The sequence below is a fragment of the Leuciscus leuciscus genome (genome assembly GCF_965113295.1).
Source record: "Leuciscus leuciscus genome assembly, chromosome: 9".
Lineage (NCBI taxonomy): Eukaryota > Metazoa > Chordata > Actinopteri > Cypriniformes > Leuciscidae > Leuciscus > Leuciscus leuciscus.
In genome coordinates, this window is record NC_138733.1 from 17,815,098 (window position 1) to 17,831,538 (window position 16,441).

The 16,441-nt window shown below is 36.5% G+C and overlaps 1 protein-coding gene across 1 annotated transcript in view; it reads left to right on the top strand.

The window, feature by feature from the left end:
* The window catches only part of LOC309505479 (roundabout homolog 2), a 52,950-nt gene that overhangs the window by 15,772 nt on the left and 20,737 nt on the right, over positions 1 to 16,441 (top strand). The window contains exons 3-7 of the mRNA XM_082178852.1: positions 5,018 to 5,175; positions 5,880 to 6,000; positions 6,099 to 6,237; positions 7,181 to 7,308; positions 16,199 to 16,323. Coding sequence (XP_082034978.1) covers positions 5,018 to 5,175; positions 5,880 to 6,000; positions 6,099 to 6,237; positions 7,181 to 7,308; positions 16,199 to 16,323 — 671 coding nt within the window. The remainder of the gene's footprint in view (positions 1 to 5,017; positions 5,176 to 5,879; positions 6,001 to 6,098; positions 6,238 to 7,180; positions 7,309 to 16,198; positions 16,324 to 16,441) is intronic.

The window sequence follows — 16,441 nt, forward strand, 5'->3', positions numbered from 1 at the left end:
ATTTGTTACATTTATATAGTGCTTTTTCTGAGACCTCAAAGAGCTTTACATAGAAGGGGGGAATCTCCTCAACCACCACCAATGTGCAGCATCCACTTGGATGATGCGACGGCAGCCATATTGCGCCAGAACGCTCACCACACACCAGCTTACTGGTGGAGAGGAGACAGTGATGAAGCCAATCAGTATATGAGGATGATTAGGAGGCCATGATCGACAGAGGCCAAGGGGCAAATTTTGGTCAGGATGCCGGGGTTACACCCCTACTCTTTTTCGAAGGACATCCTGGGATTTTTAATGACCACAGAGAGTCAGGACATAACCAACCATTGTTGAATTTGGCTGTCTGCAGAGTTAAAGAATTGGCTTTCCTGTTGGATTTTTGTTTTGCAGGACTTGTGTCCAAAACCTTGTGAGTTACCTACTAATGGTGCATTTAAATCTTCCTGGGAAGTTCATATTTACAAGTCGGGAAGTCGTTATTCTGACGTCCGACGGCGAGTTCTCTTGGTCGTGCCATGAGATCTCGCGATATTTTTAGACAAGATGACAGAGTTGAGTTTCTGGCAAAACCTTTTACAGTGTTTGCAGGGCTACAACTATCACACATGCAGGGCTGTTCTCACGTCACACGTCCATTTTCTCACGCAGAGAAAAGAGGACACTGACAACGCGCCGACAGACTAAACAGAGCAAGTTGCTTTTGATATGAAACAAGAATCAGCTTTCAAATACATCAATATTAGGCTTTTTCTAAATATGTGAATTGTTCATCGCAATTTCAAAAATAAAAGTTTAAACCCTATAGCTCTGAGTTTGCATGTTTTGATGTCCACATATTCTTGTTCAAGCATTCAAGCTCTATCCTAAAGAAGTGACCAAATATTAAAGATAAATGGACATTTGAATTAAATGTTGTTTAGCCAATATTAAGCACGGATTTGATCATGCTGTAAAGTTTAACAACAATAATCACTAGGCTGTTGGCACCCTCTGCAGGCATTTGTTATAACATATATAATGTGCATAAGTTAAATATGATTACATTATGTATTTTAACAGTGTTGTTCATAAAACCATATGACTACTTGCTTTACTTTATTTGAATCAATTATTATTGCCTCATTGTTGTTAGATATGTATTTTAAGTAATTTTAAAGGTTATTTTTTATGTAGGTCTAGTTTTATGACCACAAAAAATGTCAGATTACCCGATTAATCGTCAAAATAATTGACCGATTACTCAATTACCAAAATAATCATTTGTGACAGTGCTAGGTTAGTTTATACATTTCAAAATGCACCTGCATTGTTTTGCATTTTGTGTCTTTTAGTCAAATAAAAAACTATTTTTCCAGTCATAAAGTTAGTCATTGAAGGTTTCTTAAAAATAGTGTTAAAATATATAACAAATAATGTAATGTACTCATCGTATTCTTGTGAACCCTATATTGTGTATCGTCTCTTCTCGTGAGCTAAGCTCGTGAGCTCATCACAACCCTATAGGTTACCTTTTGTTCAAAAAATACAGCAAGAATGCATATCAGGTGTGTTTTTGCTCTGTTTTCAGTAAATTTAAGGTGCTGTACACTGAATATATTATATAGTAATTGAATTATACTATCATATTTTGTATATACAACTTAGATAGTTTTATTTTTTAAAGAATTTTTTTTTACAAATTTACCATCATCTACAGATGCTGCATCTATTGCTTCCACTGCAATAGATTCTCACTGACATGCTCCCAACTCGGAAACTCAAGAAAAAAAAAAGAAAATCCATAGTGTCTTTGTGCATTGAACTTGTAAATACGATCTTTCAGCTTGATTTGAATGCACCATAAGATATCTTGTGTTAGCTGAATTCTAAGGCAACATCACACTAGTTTTTACAGAAAGACAACCCAGAATGCTGTGGGGCAAAGTTAGTGGAGAAACAAATCCAAGATGGCAGACAAAGTGCAAGAAATATAATTCATTCAATAAATAATAGTTTAGACTATTTAGAAAAGGAACACTTTTACAAATTATTTGATTGTGCTACATAGTTTTATGCTTATTAGGAGATTGTAAATTAGCTCAAAAGGGGCATATGAGTATTTAATTATTTAAAAAATGTATTAATTATAAATATTTTGATCAGTTAATTGAATTAACTGCAGAATTAATATTACATTCAATTAACCTGTTCATCCAGCAAACACTCAGTATTAATCATCTTACAAATTTCAGGAAGCTTTTTTTCTTGGACACAGAAAAATAACTTTTTCTTACTGGGTACAGTACTACTCAGGAGTTGAACGAGTGTCCAGGTATGCAGTCTCAGAAGAAAGTCTTGATAGTTAAAAGTTTGATGGTATAGGTGAAGTTTCAGTCTGGTTCATCTGGGTTGAGGGAGGAATTGTTGAGTTCTCTCTCCCCGACAGAAAGTTGCAACATTGCTTGATGTCTCCAGTCTTTTCCACACGAACAGCAATGAGAAAAGAGGGGGTCACTGGGATAGAGGCCCTTTTAAATTCTGCAAGGTTACACCTCCTGAGTTTGGCTTGACCATTGAAGAGGGTGTAATTTCAAGCAGAAAAAGTTTCTTTGTTATGTATGTGCATGATCCGAGTGGGCTGGCAGTTTTGTGTCCCTTTTATACTCTGATTAATATAGGGTTGCAAAGTTTCCAGAATTTGTGGAAACTTTTCAGGATTATTTGGAAATTTTCAGAAACTTTTAGAAAGTTTCTGGAAATTTACCAGAAATGTTCAGCCCCTATTAACTCTTTCCCTGCCTTTTTTTATTTTAATTTTTTTTAGTTGCCAGCCACCGGCAGCATTTTTGGTCATTTTCAAATGGCCCCCAGAATATTTTGTTGTATGAATATCTGAACATGCAATATATCAAAAGAAAGAACAGACCCTCTGCTTTAAAAAAAATCTGTTTTATTTAGCTTCATGCATTCTTTTTTTAATCAACACTTGAATGTGGGTAAGTTTCATTTTAAAAAAAGCAACATTTTGAGCAAAAAGCTGAGAAAATCTTGTTTTTGTCAAAGACTACATCTGGATCAGATTCAGCATGATGATCAAAACATAGATGGAGAGTCCAGATCGAGATCGACTCGTAGATCGAGTCCATCAAAACCCCACAAGCTTGCACAGTCCTGACCACTTCCTGGGTCGACATTTCATTCGATAACATTAGGCCGTTCTGATTTAAATGCTGTTTATTGTTGATGATCGGATTATTTTTCATATGCATCTGCCTAGTGCCTACATATGTGATCGCACGTTTCTGCTTCTTTTTTGCCTGTGTTTTGATCAGGAGATGCTGTACTCGTTTAGGAGATGTGTAATAACACCCTCTACCATAACAATGATAACACGGAAAGCCGTAAAAACGCATCAGTGGCAGGGAAGTGTTTTCTCATAAAACACGTGAAAACTCGTCAATGGCGGGGAAAGAGTTCAAATATCAAGCATACAATGCACATTATGAGGAGGTGATATACACCAATGGGTAAGAAAACTAAACGAGGATTTTTTATATGAAGCATGATATCAATAGGGTTACATTATCTAATAGTTATATCATAAGGCATGCATAAAACCGTATACAATACTAAAGACAGTGATAATACACACAATATACTGGGAATATGCTTGTTCATTCATAGAGAGGTTTGTCTATGAATTAATGGATAGTCCATTTTTATGAGCCTCATGTGTCTGTTTTAATAGGGAATTCCATTGAGAGCGGACTCTCTCTTCATTCCTTTGGTTGGTAAACTGTCTTATCTGTGCTGGTTTGTCTTTGTTGCCATGGTAACCAGGGGCCTGTTCTGCCTTTGGGAGTTGTCACAGACATCTTGGCACCTAGTTTTGTTGTTGGGCGAGGGGTCTGTCTGTTGGATAATTCATTAAATATAATTAATAATTGTGTTTCTGATAGGTCCAGCTGCTACATAACATTTGCAGCAAGGCAGTCTGACAAACTGATTGTTTGGTTAGCAAACATGCTAATGCCAAACTCTGTTGTAAACAGTTCTGAGTAAACGCGAGTTAAATGTTGGTTTTAGTGTAGCTGTAGTTCTTTACTAAAGAAAAAAGCATAATTTTGCCAAATACAGTAAATGTGGGTTCTATGTATTGTATGCTTATTTTGTGAATTGTGTTGTTAGATTAGCAACAGGCTAATGCCATACTCTATTGACATAAATTCTGTGCTGAATCTCTCATGCAGAGCACTATTTGTGTGGCACACAGAGTTGCTGCCTATTTAGAGCTCTCCATATTGGTCACTTATACGGTTATGCACGTTCAAATGTTTGGGGTCGGTAAGATTATCAGTGTTTTTACAATGAGTAAAAACATTAATATTGTGAAATGTAATTACAATTCCATTTTCAGCAGCCATTATTCCAGTTCCATTTCTAATATGCTGATTTGCTGCTCAAGAAACATTTATTACTATTATCAGTGTTAAAAACAGCTGGCTGCTTTATTTTATTTTTTGGAAACCGTGAACCATTTTTCAGGATTCTTTGAGGAGGAGAAAGTTCAAAAGGACATCATTCATTCGAAATGGAAATCTTTTTTAACATTATAAATGTCTTTAAGTTCACCTTTGATCAATTTTTTACTTTTTTTTATAATTACTGAACCCAAATGTTTAAACGGTAGTGTAAATATTAGGCAGCTCACTAGGTTTTGGAACAGACCCCCAGTCATGTAATGTCTCTTTTTTTTTTTTTTTTTGGTCAATTATTCAGCTGTATTTTAATGTGAATGTGTTGTCATGAAAACACTTTATAATTGATAAGATGAGAAAGCCAAGGCATTACATGCAGGAAGGAGCACAGGAGATTTGAGGACAGGAGCTGAGAAAAAGACGACTCATTCATCTCTGACTCATAGTTCCCAAGTTCCTCAATGAATATCCATGAAAAAACACCTCACACAGGGGAGCACAAACAAAATAAAAAAACAACTCTACATAGAGCTAACACTTGTCTCAATCTCCCCTAGTTCTCAGGGATGATTTCCGCCAGCCTCCCAATGACGTGGTGGTGGCAGCCGGAGAGCCTGCTGTACTGGAGTGCGTCCCTCCCAGGGGTCACCCCGAGCCCACTGTTTCCTGGAAGAGGAACAATGTTCGTGTCAATGACAAGGACGGCAGGATCTCTGTGAGTTAATAGCAGAAAGTGCAATGTTGGCACAGGAGTGATGATTAGGTTGTAGTGTAGCAGTGACATCACTCTACTCTGCAACCAGCATTGACTGGAACATAAATCAGTGTACTTAGTCACGTCCTGTTCTCCACCAACAAATGACATCACTCGTGAGTTTGAGAGAGTGTGTAAAAGAAAGGTGCACTTTAGCTATTTTTTATGTTTATGTTGTGCTGGTTAGCTGTGTTGTTAACTAAAACTAAAAAAAATTTTTTGTTAATGTAAAAAAAGCTAAAATAAAATATAAATTTAAGATTAAAAACTTAGAAATGAAAAAAAAATTGAAGTGTTGCTTTGGCAACTAATTGAAATAAATACGTTAAATTAGTACTAAAATTACTAAAACTAAAATAAATGAAAGGTAAATATATATATATTTTTTTTTACAAATGTCAAAGGCTAAATCTTAAACTAAATTTAAAATGAAAATATAAAAAGAAAAGGATAATTCAACATATATAATAGTATATAAATAATACTAAAATAACATTGCTGGTTACTGAAAGAAACTGTTTGGTCATGTGACCATTTAAAATAAAACCAGGCTTTTATTAGGCTTCTGAAATAAGTCTTTATGTTATGTATGTGTACATATTTGTCAAAGTTAAATGATGATATGGCGATGTAGATGTTATTATTTTTATTAATTTTTTCTTCAGATGCGTGGTGGTAAGCTGATGATTTCTCACACTCGGAAAAGTGACGCAGGCATGTATGTGTGTGTGGGCACCAATATGGTGGGCGAGAGAGACAGTGATCCAGCCGAGCTCGTTGTTTTTGGTAAGTTCAATTTCCTGGCTAGTTTTTTTGTTGTTGTTTGTTTGAAAAAAGGGTGAAAATAAGCACAGTGTGATTTGTCTGTGTGATTGTGGGAGCAGAGAGGCCAGTGTTCATCCGCAGACCTGTGAATCAGATTGTTTTGGCTGAGGAGACTGTTGACTTCTTGTGCGAGGTTCATGGAGACCCGGCTCCGACTGTCCGCTGGAACAGAGACGAGGGAGAACTACCACGGGGGAGGCAAGACTCTGCTTAAAAACATTTGTGATGCTTTTTTTCCGTTATAGTTCAGTTAGAGAAGGAGAAAACTCAATAAATATTAAAATTGGATGGAACCTTATATACATACAACATCCGAAAAGAAATGTTTTATTGCATTATACAACAACATACAACAAAAAATGTAAGGGATAGTTCATCCAAAAATGACAATTCTGTCATTTACTTACCCACGTGTCGTTCCAAACCCTTACAAATGAACATATTTTTAATAAAACCTGAGAGATTTCTGTCACTCCATTGAAAGTCCATTCCACTAAAACTTAATGAAGCTCATAAGGTCATAAAGACATTGTCAGACAGTATGGTTGAGCTTCCATTTACCATATTTGATGAGCTCTACTGTATGTATGTGCGCTGATTGATGTTTATATGATGAACAGATTTAATTTAGGCTTTTATTCACATATAAAGTGGGGCTGCACGACATTGAAGAAAAATGAGATATGCGATAACTTGATAAATAATGTTATTTGTAATATGCAATATGATAATTATATTTACATATATTTAACTGGAAATGAATCAACATTAAAGGGTTAGTTCACCCAAAAATGAAAAGGATCCCATAATTGACTCTCCCTCAAGCCCTCCTAGGTGTATATGACTTTCTTCTTTCAGTCAAACACAATTGGAGTTATATTAAAAAAATATCCTTGTATTAACCAACCCTTTAAGTTTCAAATTTTTGTGGTAATAATTTGTCGGCAGCAGATGGGGGTGATAAGGGTTATCTCATCATCTCATACTATGAGATATATGGTATATACGGCGGAATTACACAGAAATGTCCTTTCAGAGAGTGTAAGGATGTAGACATGGTGTAGGAGAAAGGTGTGATGACTGTTCAATCTACTCTCCTCACGGACAACCATTGTCTCTTTTCACCCTCTCGGCTGAATAGATTTGAGATCCGTGGTGACAACAGCCTTCATCTGATGAGGGTCAGAGCGGAAGACGAGGGCACGTACACGTGTGTCACTGAAAACAGCGTGGGCAAAACCGAAGCCTCCGCCGTGCTGCAGGTCCATGGTAAGACGTGCATGCATGCATTCTCAGCCTTTTACATGTGTGTCGACACATCACAGAGCACATGAAATATGAATCTCAAAGAAGTGAGCTGATTTTCCTAGCTTCATGCATATGGTGTTGCTCATCTCCATTAAACAGACCTCACCGCAGCCATTTGAACCTGTCAGGCACGATCAGTCTGATCTGTGTGAAGTCACATGGAAGAGTTTATCAGCTCCTCTGTTTCTGCTTAAATGTTAGCTCTATTCTACCTAGTGAACCAACTGTATCGCGTGGCGCTATGTCTACCGAGGTGGGTAATCTGGTGATACATCATACATGCGTGTGTGTTTATGTCGAATTGCCATAAAGCAATTCGTGTTTCGCGCTCGTTCTCGTTCTAGTTCTCGCTTCTCACGAGACTTCCAATTTCTATCTTGCCGGGACGGTAGTCCCCAAGTTTCAAGGTTGGTTTTCCGCCTGGGAATGCTGGGGGGAGCTGGGAAAGTCATCAATATCACCAGAACAGGTTGTTTAACCATCCAAATGATTTCTAGACAGTTTTATTAAGTTAAAAAAGTTACCAAGTTCTCCTTTAATTCATGACCAATAAAAAAGTACATTCTATATAGTATGAATGGTGGTGGTTGAGGAGAGATCCCCTGATATGATTGTAAAGCGCTTTGGGTGTACAGTAGTACATATGAAAGCGCTATATAAATGCCCGATTCTATTCTATTCTATTCTTCTAATGTTTTCAATATGAATGAAATTTGGACGTACTACATCGATCATTGTAAGCCCATCTAAATCGCTAAAGCGGGTGAAGGTCTCTGCGTGTTACAGTCTTTCCTTTCACGCAACACAACAAGATTAAATTAAATACTTTTTCTCATATGTATTACCTCGTTATTTCATCTGACTCCATGAATGAAAAAGGTTTTAATGATATCCGAGCATCATTAAATGTGAGCGAATGTTTGATTATTTTTTTTAACTCTTTACTTATATTTTACCCGTTCATATTAGGAAGCTATGTCGCTCTGAGGTCCTCACGCCTTCTGCTTAAAGTGGGTCTCACAATCACAAGCTCGTTAGTTTTGGTCACCAAACAGAGGTAATTACTTATATACCTGAGATTGGTCGCATTCATGCTTACACAATCAAAGATACTTTGGTATAGCCCCCGTGATTGCATACACTTGAAATTAAACATTTACTTCAGGCAGAGGTATGGCCACTATTACAGATATAAGTTGACCAACATTACTCCTCTTATAATAGCTTTGGATTGGCCATGCCATTGTTTCCCACGTACACTTATCTAAAGTAACATTAAATTAAAACAGAGGTAAGACACTCAAATTTAGATTTGTATTTTTGCTGTTCTAAACAAAAATTCACTTCTTGTCTTTGCGAACCACGTACACTTGAATTATTTAGTGCCTAAAAAATATCACTAATCTGACGCAAAACTTGCGGTAACATACGAATCCGTTTAATCTACTTGGGAAAACAATTTCAGAGCCAGTCGGAATAAAATCAAATGTATTATGTCGGGTAAATGTATCATGCCAATTTCATAATCAGTTCAAAGATAATAAATGCAAAACATCAAATGCTCTGGAATAAAGAGATAAGATGTGAACCTGACATTATAAAATACATGATGCGGAGTGTCTTGCATACACTCCGCATCACGGGCTAATTTGAGTTACAAATCGCCCTGAGCCTCTCTTGTTGCATTTCTTTATATATACAGAAACTTCTTTCACTTGGAAACATTTGCTAACAATGGGAATTTGCATTCAGAGTTTACACCTTTTGGGAGCAGAATATAGTATGTTATATATAGAATGGGATTTGGCATATTAGGGCACAGGGTTCACCTCCTCCGCATGTGTGAGCTGCTCATACAGAGTACAGTTAGAGACTTCGGGCTATGTGTATAGTATTGCACAAACTATGCTGATGTACAAAACTCTGTACACAGCACTGTACACATACCTTAGCATACACATAAAAACCAAAGTATACTTTAAGCTTAAGGTGGAATCCTAACTGTCATGGAAGTGACTGATTTAGAAACCTCTTCATAGGCAGCAATACAAAGCACAACACAAGTAGTGAGAGACTCCATTCACAATTGACGTTAGTATGCTGCTAAGCTAACAACACAATACTGAAATGCGTATAAAAATACTTAGAATGGACAGACATTTGCTACTTTTTAATGTGATTTTAAACCATTCAAGTGCAAGAAGACGTGAAAGAGCACTCAATTCAGCACTCTTGCTCTGTTTTCTGTGCTGCGCACACAAAAAAACAAATCTCATATTGTGCGCGAATACTAAATTGAGTTTCACATTCGCATCTTCTTGCGCTTGAATGGACAAATACACACAAAGTTATGTCAAAATATCCTCATAAACAGTCACACAGTTCCTTGTGTAAGCATTCTTTAGGCTGCTGATTTTTGTTCATGGTTGTCAGCTGCAACAAAAAGTTTTGCAAAAGACCGAATAAATATGTTTGATATCTAAATATTTAACTTTTTTTTTTTTACCTAATTGGAATCGATAAGAATCGGAATCGATAAGCAGGATTGGAATCACTAAAATTCAAATGATACCCAACCCTAATAGAGACCAAATGTTGTTTTGAACTTTGAGTTTCATTGTATGGACAAAAACAGTTGAAACATTCTTCAAAATGTATATCTTCTTCTGTGTTCTGCTGAGGATAGAAACTCATACAGGTTTGGAACAGCATCAGGGTGAGTAAATTAAGGCAGAATTTTCTACTTAGGTGGATCACTATGTTTTGGAACAGAGCAACTATGTGGAGCTTATGTTAAAGCATGTGGATTACTGTATCTGACAGCTGTTATAGAGAGATGGTGTGCTTTAGCAAACTGCCGGAGTGCAGAGGCAGTGTTAATAGAACGTGGAAAAATGTGTGTTTTGCGTGTGTGTAGAGATGAGAGAGAGAAAGACTGAGCAAGAAAGAACTGGATGGGAATCTAACTGGCACAAGCCGGGGGAAGCAGCTGTAGCAGACCTGATTCAATTCATCCTCCAGTTATTTTGCCAGTCTCAATTAAGATGAGACCAAGCCTCCATCTCCTGCCTACTGCCTCCTTTTACTGCCTCCCTCTCTCTCTCTCTCTCTCTCTCTCTCTCCATTTTCTGACTCAGGGCCATTTTCTTGATGTTTCATTTGTGAATTTTCTGTCTCATTTGCCTTGATGTTTTGTTGCCCTTCATCATTTCATCCTTACCAACCTTTCCTTCCTCTTCACTGCATGCTGCCACATCTCACAAGGTGTCAAATGCAGGCTGTTTTATGTCCGCTGCTTTGCATAGTGTGTGTGAATGCTTCAAAAAGACATTTTAAGTCATTACTATGATTCTGCCATTAGATTAATGGGGATTTTATAGCTCAAAAAAATAAGCAGCCGCTTAACATTTATATAATTGAAACATGAACATTCAAACGTTTTAAAAAAGAGAGAGACTACTAAATTTTATAACTGAAGTGATTGCTTTAAGCAAATTTCACATTTATTTTCATGTATTTGGCAGACACTTTTATTCAAAACAACCTATAATCATTTAAGCAGAACATTGTATCAGTAGCTAGTATTACCTGGAAATCGAACTTGCATCATTCTCTACTAGTTGAGCTGCAACGATTTTGAGACTGAATTTAGGTGATGTGCCATGATATCAGATTATTGAAAAATGGTGTAAAATAGAGGTACAATTTTTATTTATTTTTTTAACATGGTGTATTAATTAGTCCACATGCTTTACCACATTCATTTGTGGCTCCCATGCTTTTGGGGTTAATCTGATTTGTGACTTTTACTGATCCTGTTCCCACACATTCTTCCTCATCCTTTCCTCTCTCTCACTGTCTAGATCAATAAAAAATTTAAATAAAACTATTAAAATAATCAATTTTACTAGCAGTTACACAAAATAATTATATATTTAGATCCAAAATTTCTTTTGACATTCCTGTTAATGGTGAGTAAAATGAGCAAAATTTGCAGGTTTTTTTCTAGCATATTTGTGACAAATATTCCTTACATTAATCCACCAAAAGCTAAAATATGAGGAACAAAATCCCATTGTGTTGATTTTGTGTCACTGTTTTAGTGCTCACTTATGACATGAGCCAGTATCCTTCTCTCAGTAGAACTGCTCCTGTCACAAATATCAGGATTTCACTCTTCACGTTTTCTTTTTGTGGATTAACGTAAAAAATATTCCACTTAAGTGGCTATAATTCATACAGATTTACAAATGCTTTATGCAGCAGTATTATGCAAAAGTCTCCAGCCACTTTGAGTAACTCGTTTCATTTACTCTCCAAAAATGTTTTTACTCACTTGGCGAATGTTAAGTTTGGACCTGATCATCAGTCCCATATGTTAATACACAGTAACATTTTCTTTTCAGGAACTTAGTTAAGTAACATAAGGGGCTTTCGCACCAGAGGAAACTTTTCATAGTTTCTACAACTAATGGCGGAAGTAGCCGCTTTTTGGTGTGTTCGCACCGCAGGAACTGGAAACGATTTTAGTTCTAAGATAGGGATGGGCGTATCGATACTGAAGTATCGATATATTGATACTGATGTGAGTATTACATTCCAAAAGAGAGGCCATTATCAGCCCCACTGTGCAAAATAAAACCGTAACCTTACGAGAATCGTTCGGCCCGACGGTGGAAAAGCGGCTTTTGAAGGGACCAAACATGATTAGGCATCGACCACATGGCAAACGCTAATACTTTTTCATATATTGTCTACTTTCTTTGCATAACAGTTCTATCTAATAACGTATTAGACAGGACTGTTAAACAAATAAAAAACTCATGAAGAAACCAGAAAAATTGCCCTACGGGAACATTTATTTCTTAGGGAACCACCCTAGTGGCTAGTCCCTAGAACTAAGTTCCTAGAACTACCCTGTGCGAGAAAGCCCCAATAGTTATGTATTCAGTCTGTCAACGTTCATTTCCTGTGTGGTATTATGAGCACACCTGTGCTCGTATGAGATTGACAGGGCCTGTGGCTGTCAGGAGAAAGCTGTCTTCTCTGATCCTCTCAGCAGATGTTTGCTGCCTTCTAGCCTAACATTTTCCCAACATACCAGGGAGCAAAGCCACGGCATCAGTGACTTAACGCGCTGAAGATTACGACTGACCACACACATCTGCTGTTTTTACACTCATCAGACAAGTGTACACGATGAGCGGTCATGTGCATGAGAGCTTTTACCAAGCCCAACAACAAAATGCCTACTGGATGAGTCGTGAGTCAAACGCATCCTCGTTCACTGGATCATCTCAAATGTGCCCTGTATTAAAAACAGGAAATGGTGGCTTTTAATTCTGTGGCTTTTAAAGGAATAATCAGATAATCACTCTCATGTCATTCCAAACCCATAAGACTTTAGTTCAGAATGCTTGAGATTCTATTTACCAATATATCTATGATATGATATGTACAAATATGTGAATAAAATCATCATATAAAGGGATCGTGTCTTTTCAGAAGATTAACTGTTCAATTCAAATGGATTTATTTTACTATCTTTTTTATGAAGGTTTTGGTGAATAGACTTTCAATGTAGGGACAGAAAATAATATATATAAAAAAAAAAAAGTGTTCTGAAGATGAACAAATTCTTATGGGTTTGGAACGACATGAGGGTGATTAATTGATGACAGAATTTTCATTTTTGGATGAACTACACCTTTAAAGGGACAATTCACACAAAGATGAAAATTCTGTCATTTATGAGGTTCCAAACCTGAATGAATTTCTTTCTTCTGTGGAGAAGTATTTTTGGTCCAAACAATGAAAGTCAATAGGGTGCAAAACAATATTCCCATTGGAGCCAATTGACTTTCATTGAATGGACAAATAAACACTGAGACATTTAAAAAATATATATTCTGTCCCTTTAAGGCTCCAGAATCGCATTCTACACAGAAGCATTTCTTTCACTCATTATTTCAGTCCCCAAAGCTGACATTCATACATACAAAAAATGCTGTCGCATGGGAATTGTCTCCTGCAGAAGCATTCAGTAGCTCCGTTAGCCCAGAGCCACTTTTCCACACACTATTATTCTCCTCCGGTTTTAGTGATCTTTGTCGGCTTCTCGTCATAAGCTGTTATTTGTGTAGGAGCTCGTAGCTCCATCAGAAAAAAATGTGAAAATGGAGAAACAACACGGATGAGTCAGATCTCACGCTTTTCTCCCTGTCTGCCTTTCACGCTCTCTCACTTAAATCTGGTGTACAAACCTACTGTGAAGTTTCTGAACAGCAGGGTAGCGGTCTGGTTATCTAAACAAAGACACACAGCTCTGAGCCCAGCGCCGTACTAAAAAGTGTGTGGGAAATGGCTGCTGGATAACGCTGGTGGTTCTGTTTGGCTTACCGAGCGATAAACCAAGCAGTAGCCACCTCAAACATTGCAGTTAAAAACAGATGTTTTTCAAGACCGTTCATCCGCCGCTGTCCCAGCATGAGCCACGGACTCCAGCATCGGAATCTACTTTGGGGTCACAACTAATTACTTGCTTTAATCTGAGCTGAGTGGAGACTCTATATGTTTTAATCCAACGGCTCTCACACTAATGTGCAAATCACAGAGCTGATGAGCCACAGAAGACAGCACTTAACTGATAAGTGATTTAAAATACTGGAAAAAGCACTTCATTTTTTCATATAGTGGGTTATTCATAGATGGTATTTGGTGAGGGTTCAATTCAATCAAACCAAGTTTAAGTAGGAGTCGTAATTGTCAGAGACACCCACAGGAAAGACAAATCACTAATGATGTGTCTTCAACATCACAATTGCTAGAAAGCTGTGAGATTAAAAAAACGAACTGAAACGTGTTTCTCACAAAACAGCTGCAAACTACCGTGTCAGTAAATTAAGCCAAATCTAGGGATTCTGCTGTATCCTTTTGGATTGGAAACTGATTTTAGGGTGTTGTTACCTGTTGTTACCATTAGCATAGTTCCTTTAGTGAATCAAGTGCTAAAACAACACAGAGTATGCAAATAAATGACTCCCCTGAGACGTTTGCTTGTCTTCTACTTCACAGATGTTTCTGAGAAAAATGCCTTATCTCTTCTAGAACTTTCAGAATGTTTCTCAGCAATGCCACAAACTGCTTGTACTTGGCATTTGCTGAGATGCCAAAGTCTTCAATAATTTCCATTTCATAATATTTCTTATGAAATTCTATGCTATCCATGTTCATTTTATAGCTTTGTACCTTTACTGAATATCAACAATTCGTCCCCTTGGAATTATAAGGTTCTATCTGACATTTTTGTCAAAATTTTGTTATTCACATATTCTTATTCTGTGACCACTTCTTTACATTATGTGATGTTTTTTTTTTTAAGTTGTGTACATTTTGGAACTTTTTATTTAGAAAATAAAAAGGTTCTTTCTACACAGTCGAATGGAATGCAAAAACTTTAAAGCTCAATATCTCAAAACTGCTCAGAATGCAGATAGAACCTTATAATTCCAAGGGGACGAATTGTCTCATTTAATTTGTATTTATTTGTTTCTGATATAAACCACCCTTCAAATGTTTGGGGTTTAGTAAGTAGAGGTTTTTTTTCTAAATACTTTTATTCAGCAGGAATGTATTAAATTGTTCAAAAGTGATATAAAATTTTTTTTTTTTATATTTAATTACATTTATATTATTTTTTTAATGCTCACCAAGGCTACATTTATTTGATAAATAATAAAACGGTAATATTAACAGTAATATCGTTGCAATTTAAAATAAACTTTCATTTCTATTTAAATATATTTTAAAAACATAATTTATTCCTGTAATATAAAGAACAGCATTTATTTGAAATAGAAATCTTTTGTACAATTATAAATATATTTACTGTAACTTTTGATCAGTTTAATGCATTCTTGCTGAATAAAAGTATTAATTTATTTGTAAAAATTGTACTCACCCCAAACTTTTAAATGATAGGCCTAGTGTATGTTTGTTACTTAAACAAAATATAATTAATATCTCTTTGATTTAGTAGATTTATGCTGGCTTCACCTACGATCGTAAATTTTCTACTTCCCACTTCTAAAATTGTGATTACGAGCTTGTTGCATTCAAGTGCTTTGTTTTCTGGAAGAACAGGAATCATGGAGGACACCATGTTTATTCTTGCCTATTTATTGGGACAGTCTTATTAAAGCCAAAATTATATTTCGCATCCCATTCATTGACAACCTTATAAACATTCATTGCTAATTAGATTTAGATTAAAATAAGCAAGCTGACAATTCTGGAATTTCAGTCAAATACATGCTATTTTCACTGTGTATAAAACATACAATATGCTTCAAATGATTATTCATATATATAAATATGCACTACTTTAACAATAAAACAAGGTGATTTAGCTGTTGTGGAAAAAACGAGTCACAGCAGCAATCGTTCTCGCCCCCCTTCTCGCCATGTTTAAAATTGATGGTCCACCCAACTCGGGAACTTGGGTATCAAAATTATCCCCAAGTTTCCAAGTGGTAAATACGACTTGAGAGGGCATTCGTGTCCAATTTTTAACTGGGAAACTTGTATTATGATAATTCCGACAGCACGTGAAGGCAGTATTAGTCTGCTGGGCAATACAGTTTTCCTCTGTCCATGCCATAGTGGGTGGTGCATGTGTGCACTTGTAGTGCTTAGCAGCTTGTGTTATTTTGTCAACACCATTTGCCATTATGTTTTGTCCTTCCTCCAGTATCTGTATAAACAAAGGTAGCAAAAATGACAAACATACAGGAAAATCATTAAGCATTTGCTAATTCTCTAACCAGTCCCATTCTGTTCTCTATGGTCTCAGTGCCTCCGCAGATTGATGTACGTCCCCTGGATCAAGTCGCTGTTCAAGGACGGACTGTTACTTTTCAGTGTGGCACCCAGGGAAACCCCCTACCAGCAGTTTTCTGGAAGAAAGAAGGCAGTCAGGTGAGTGTGCAACTTATGCTTCCTACCTACAGGATCTAACCAACCAAACACGTGCTGAAAATTCAGCTTTGCCATCACAGGAATAAATTACATTTCAAACTATATTAAACAGTTATTT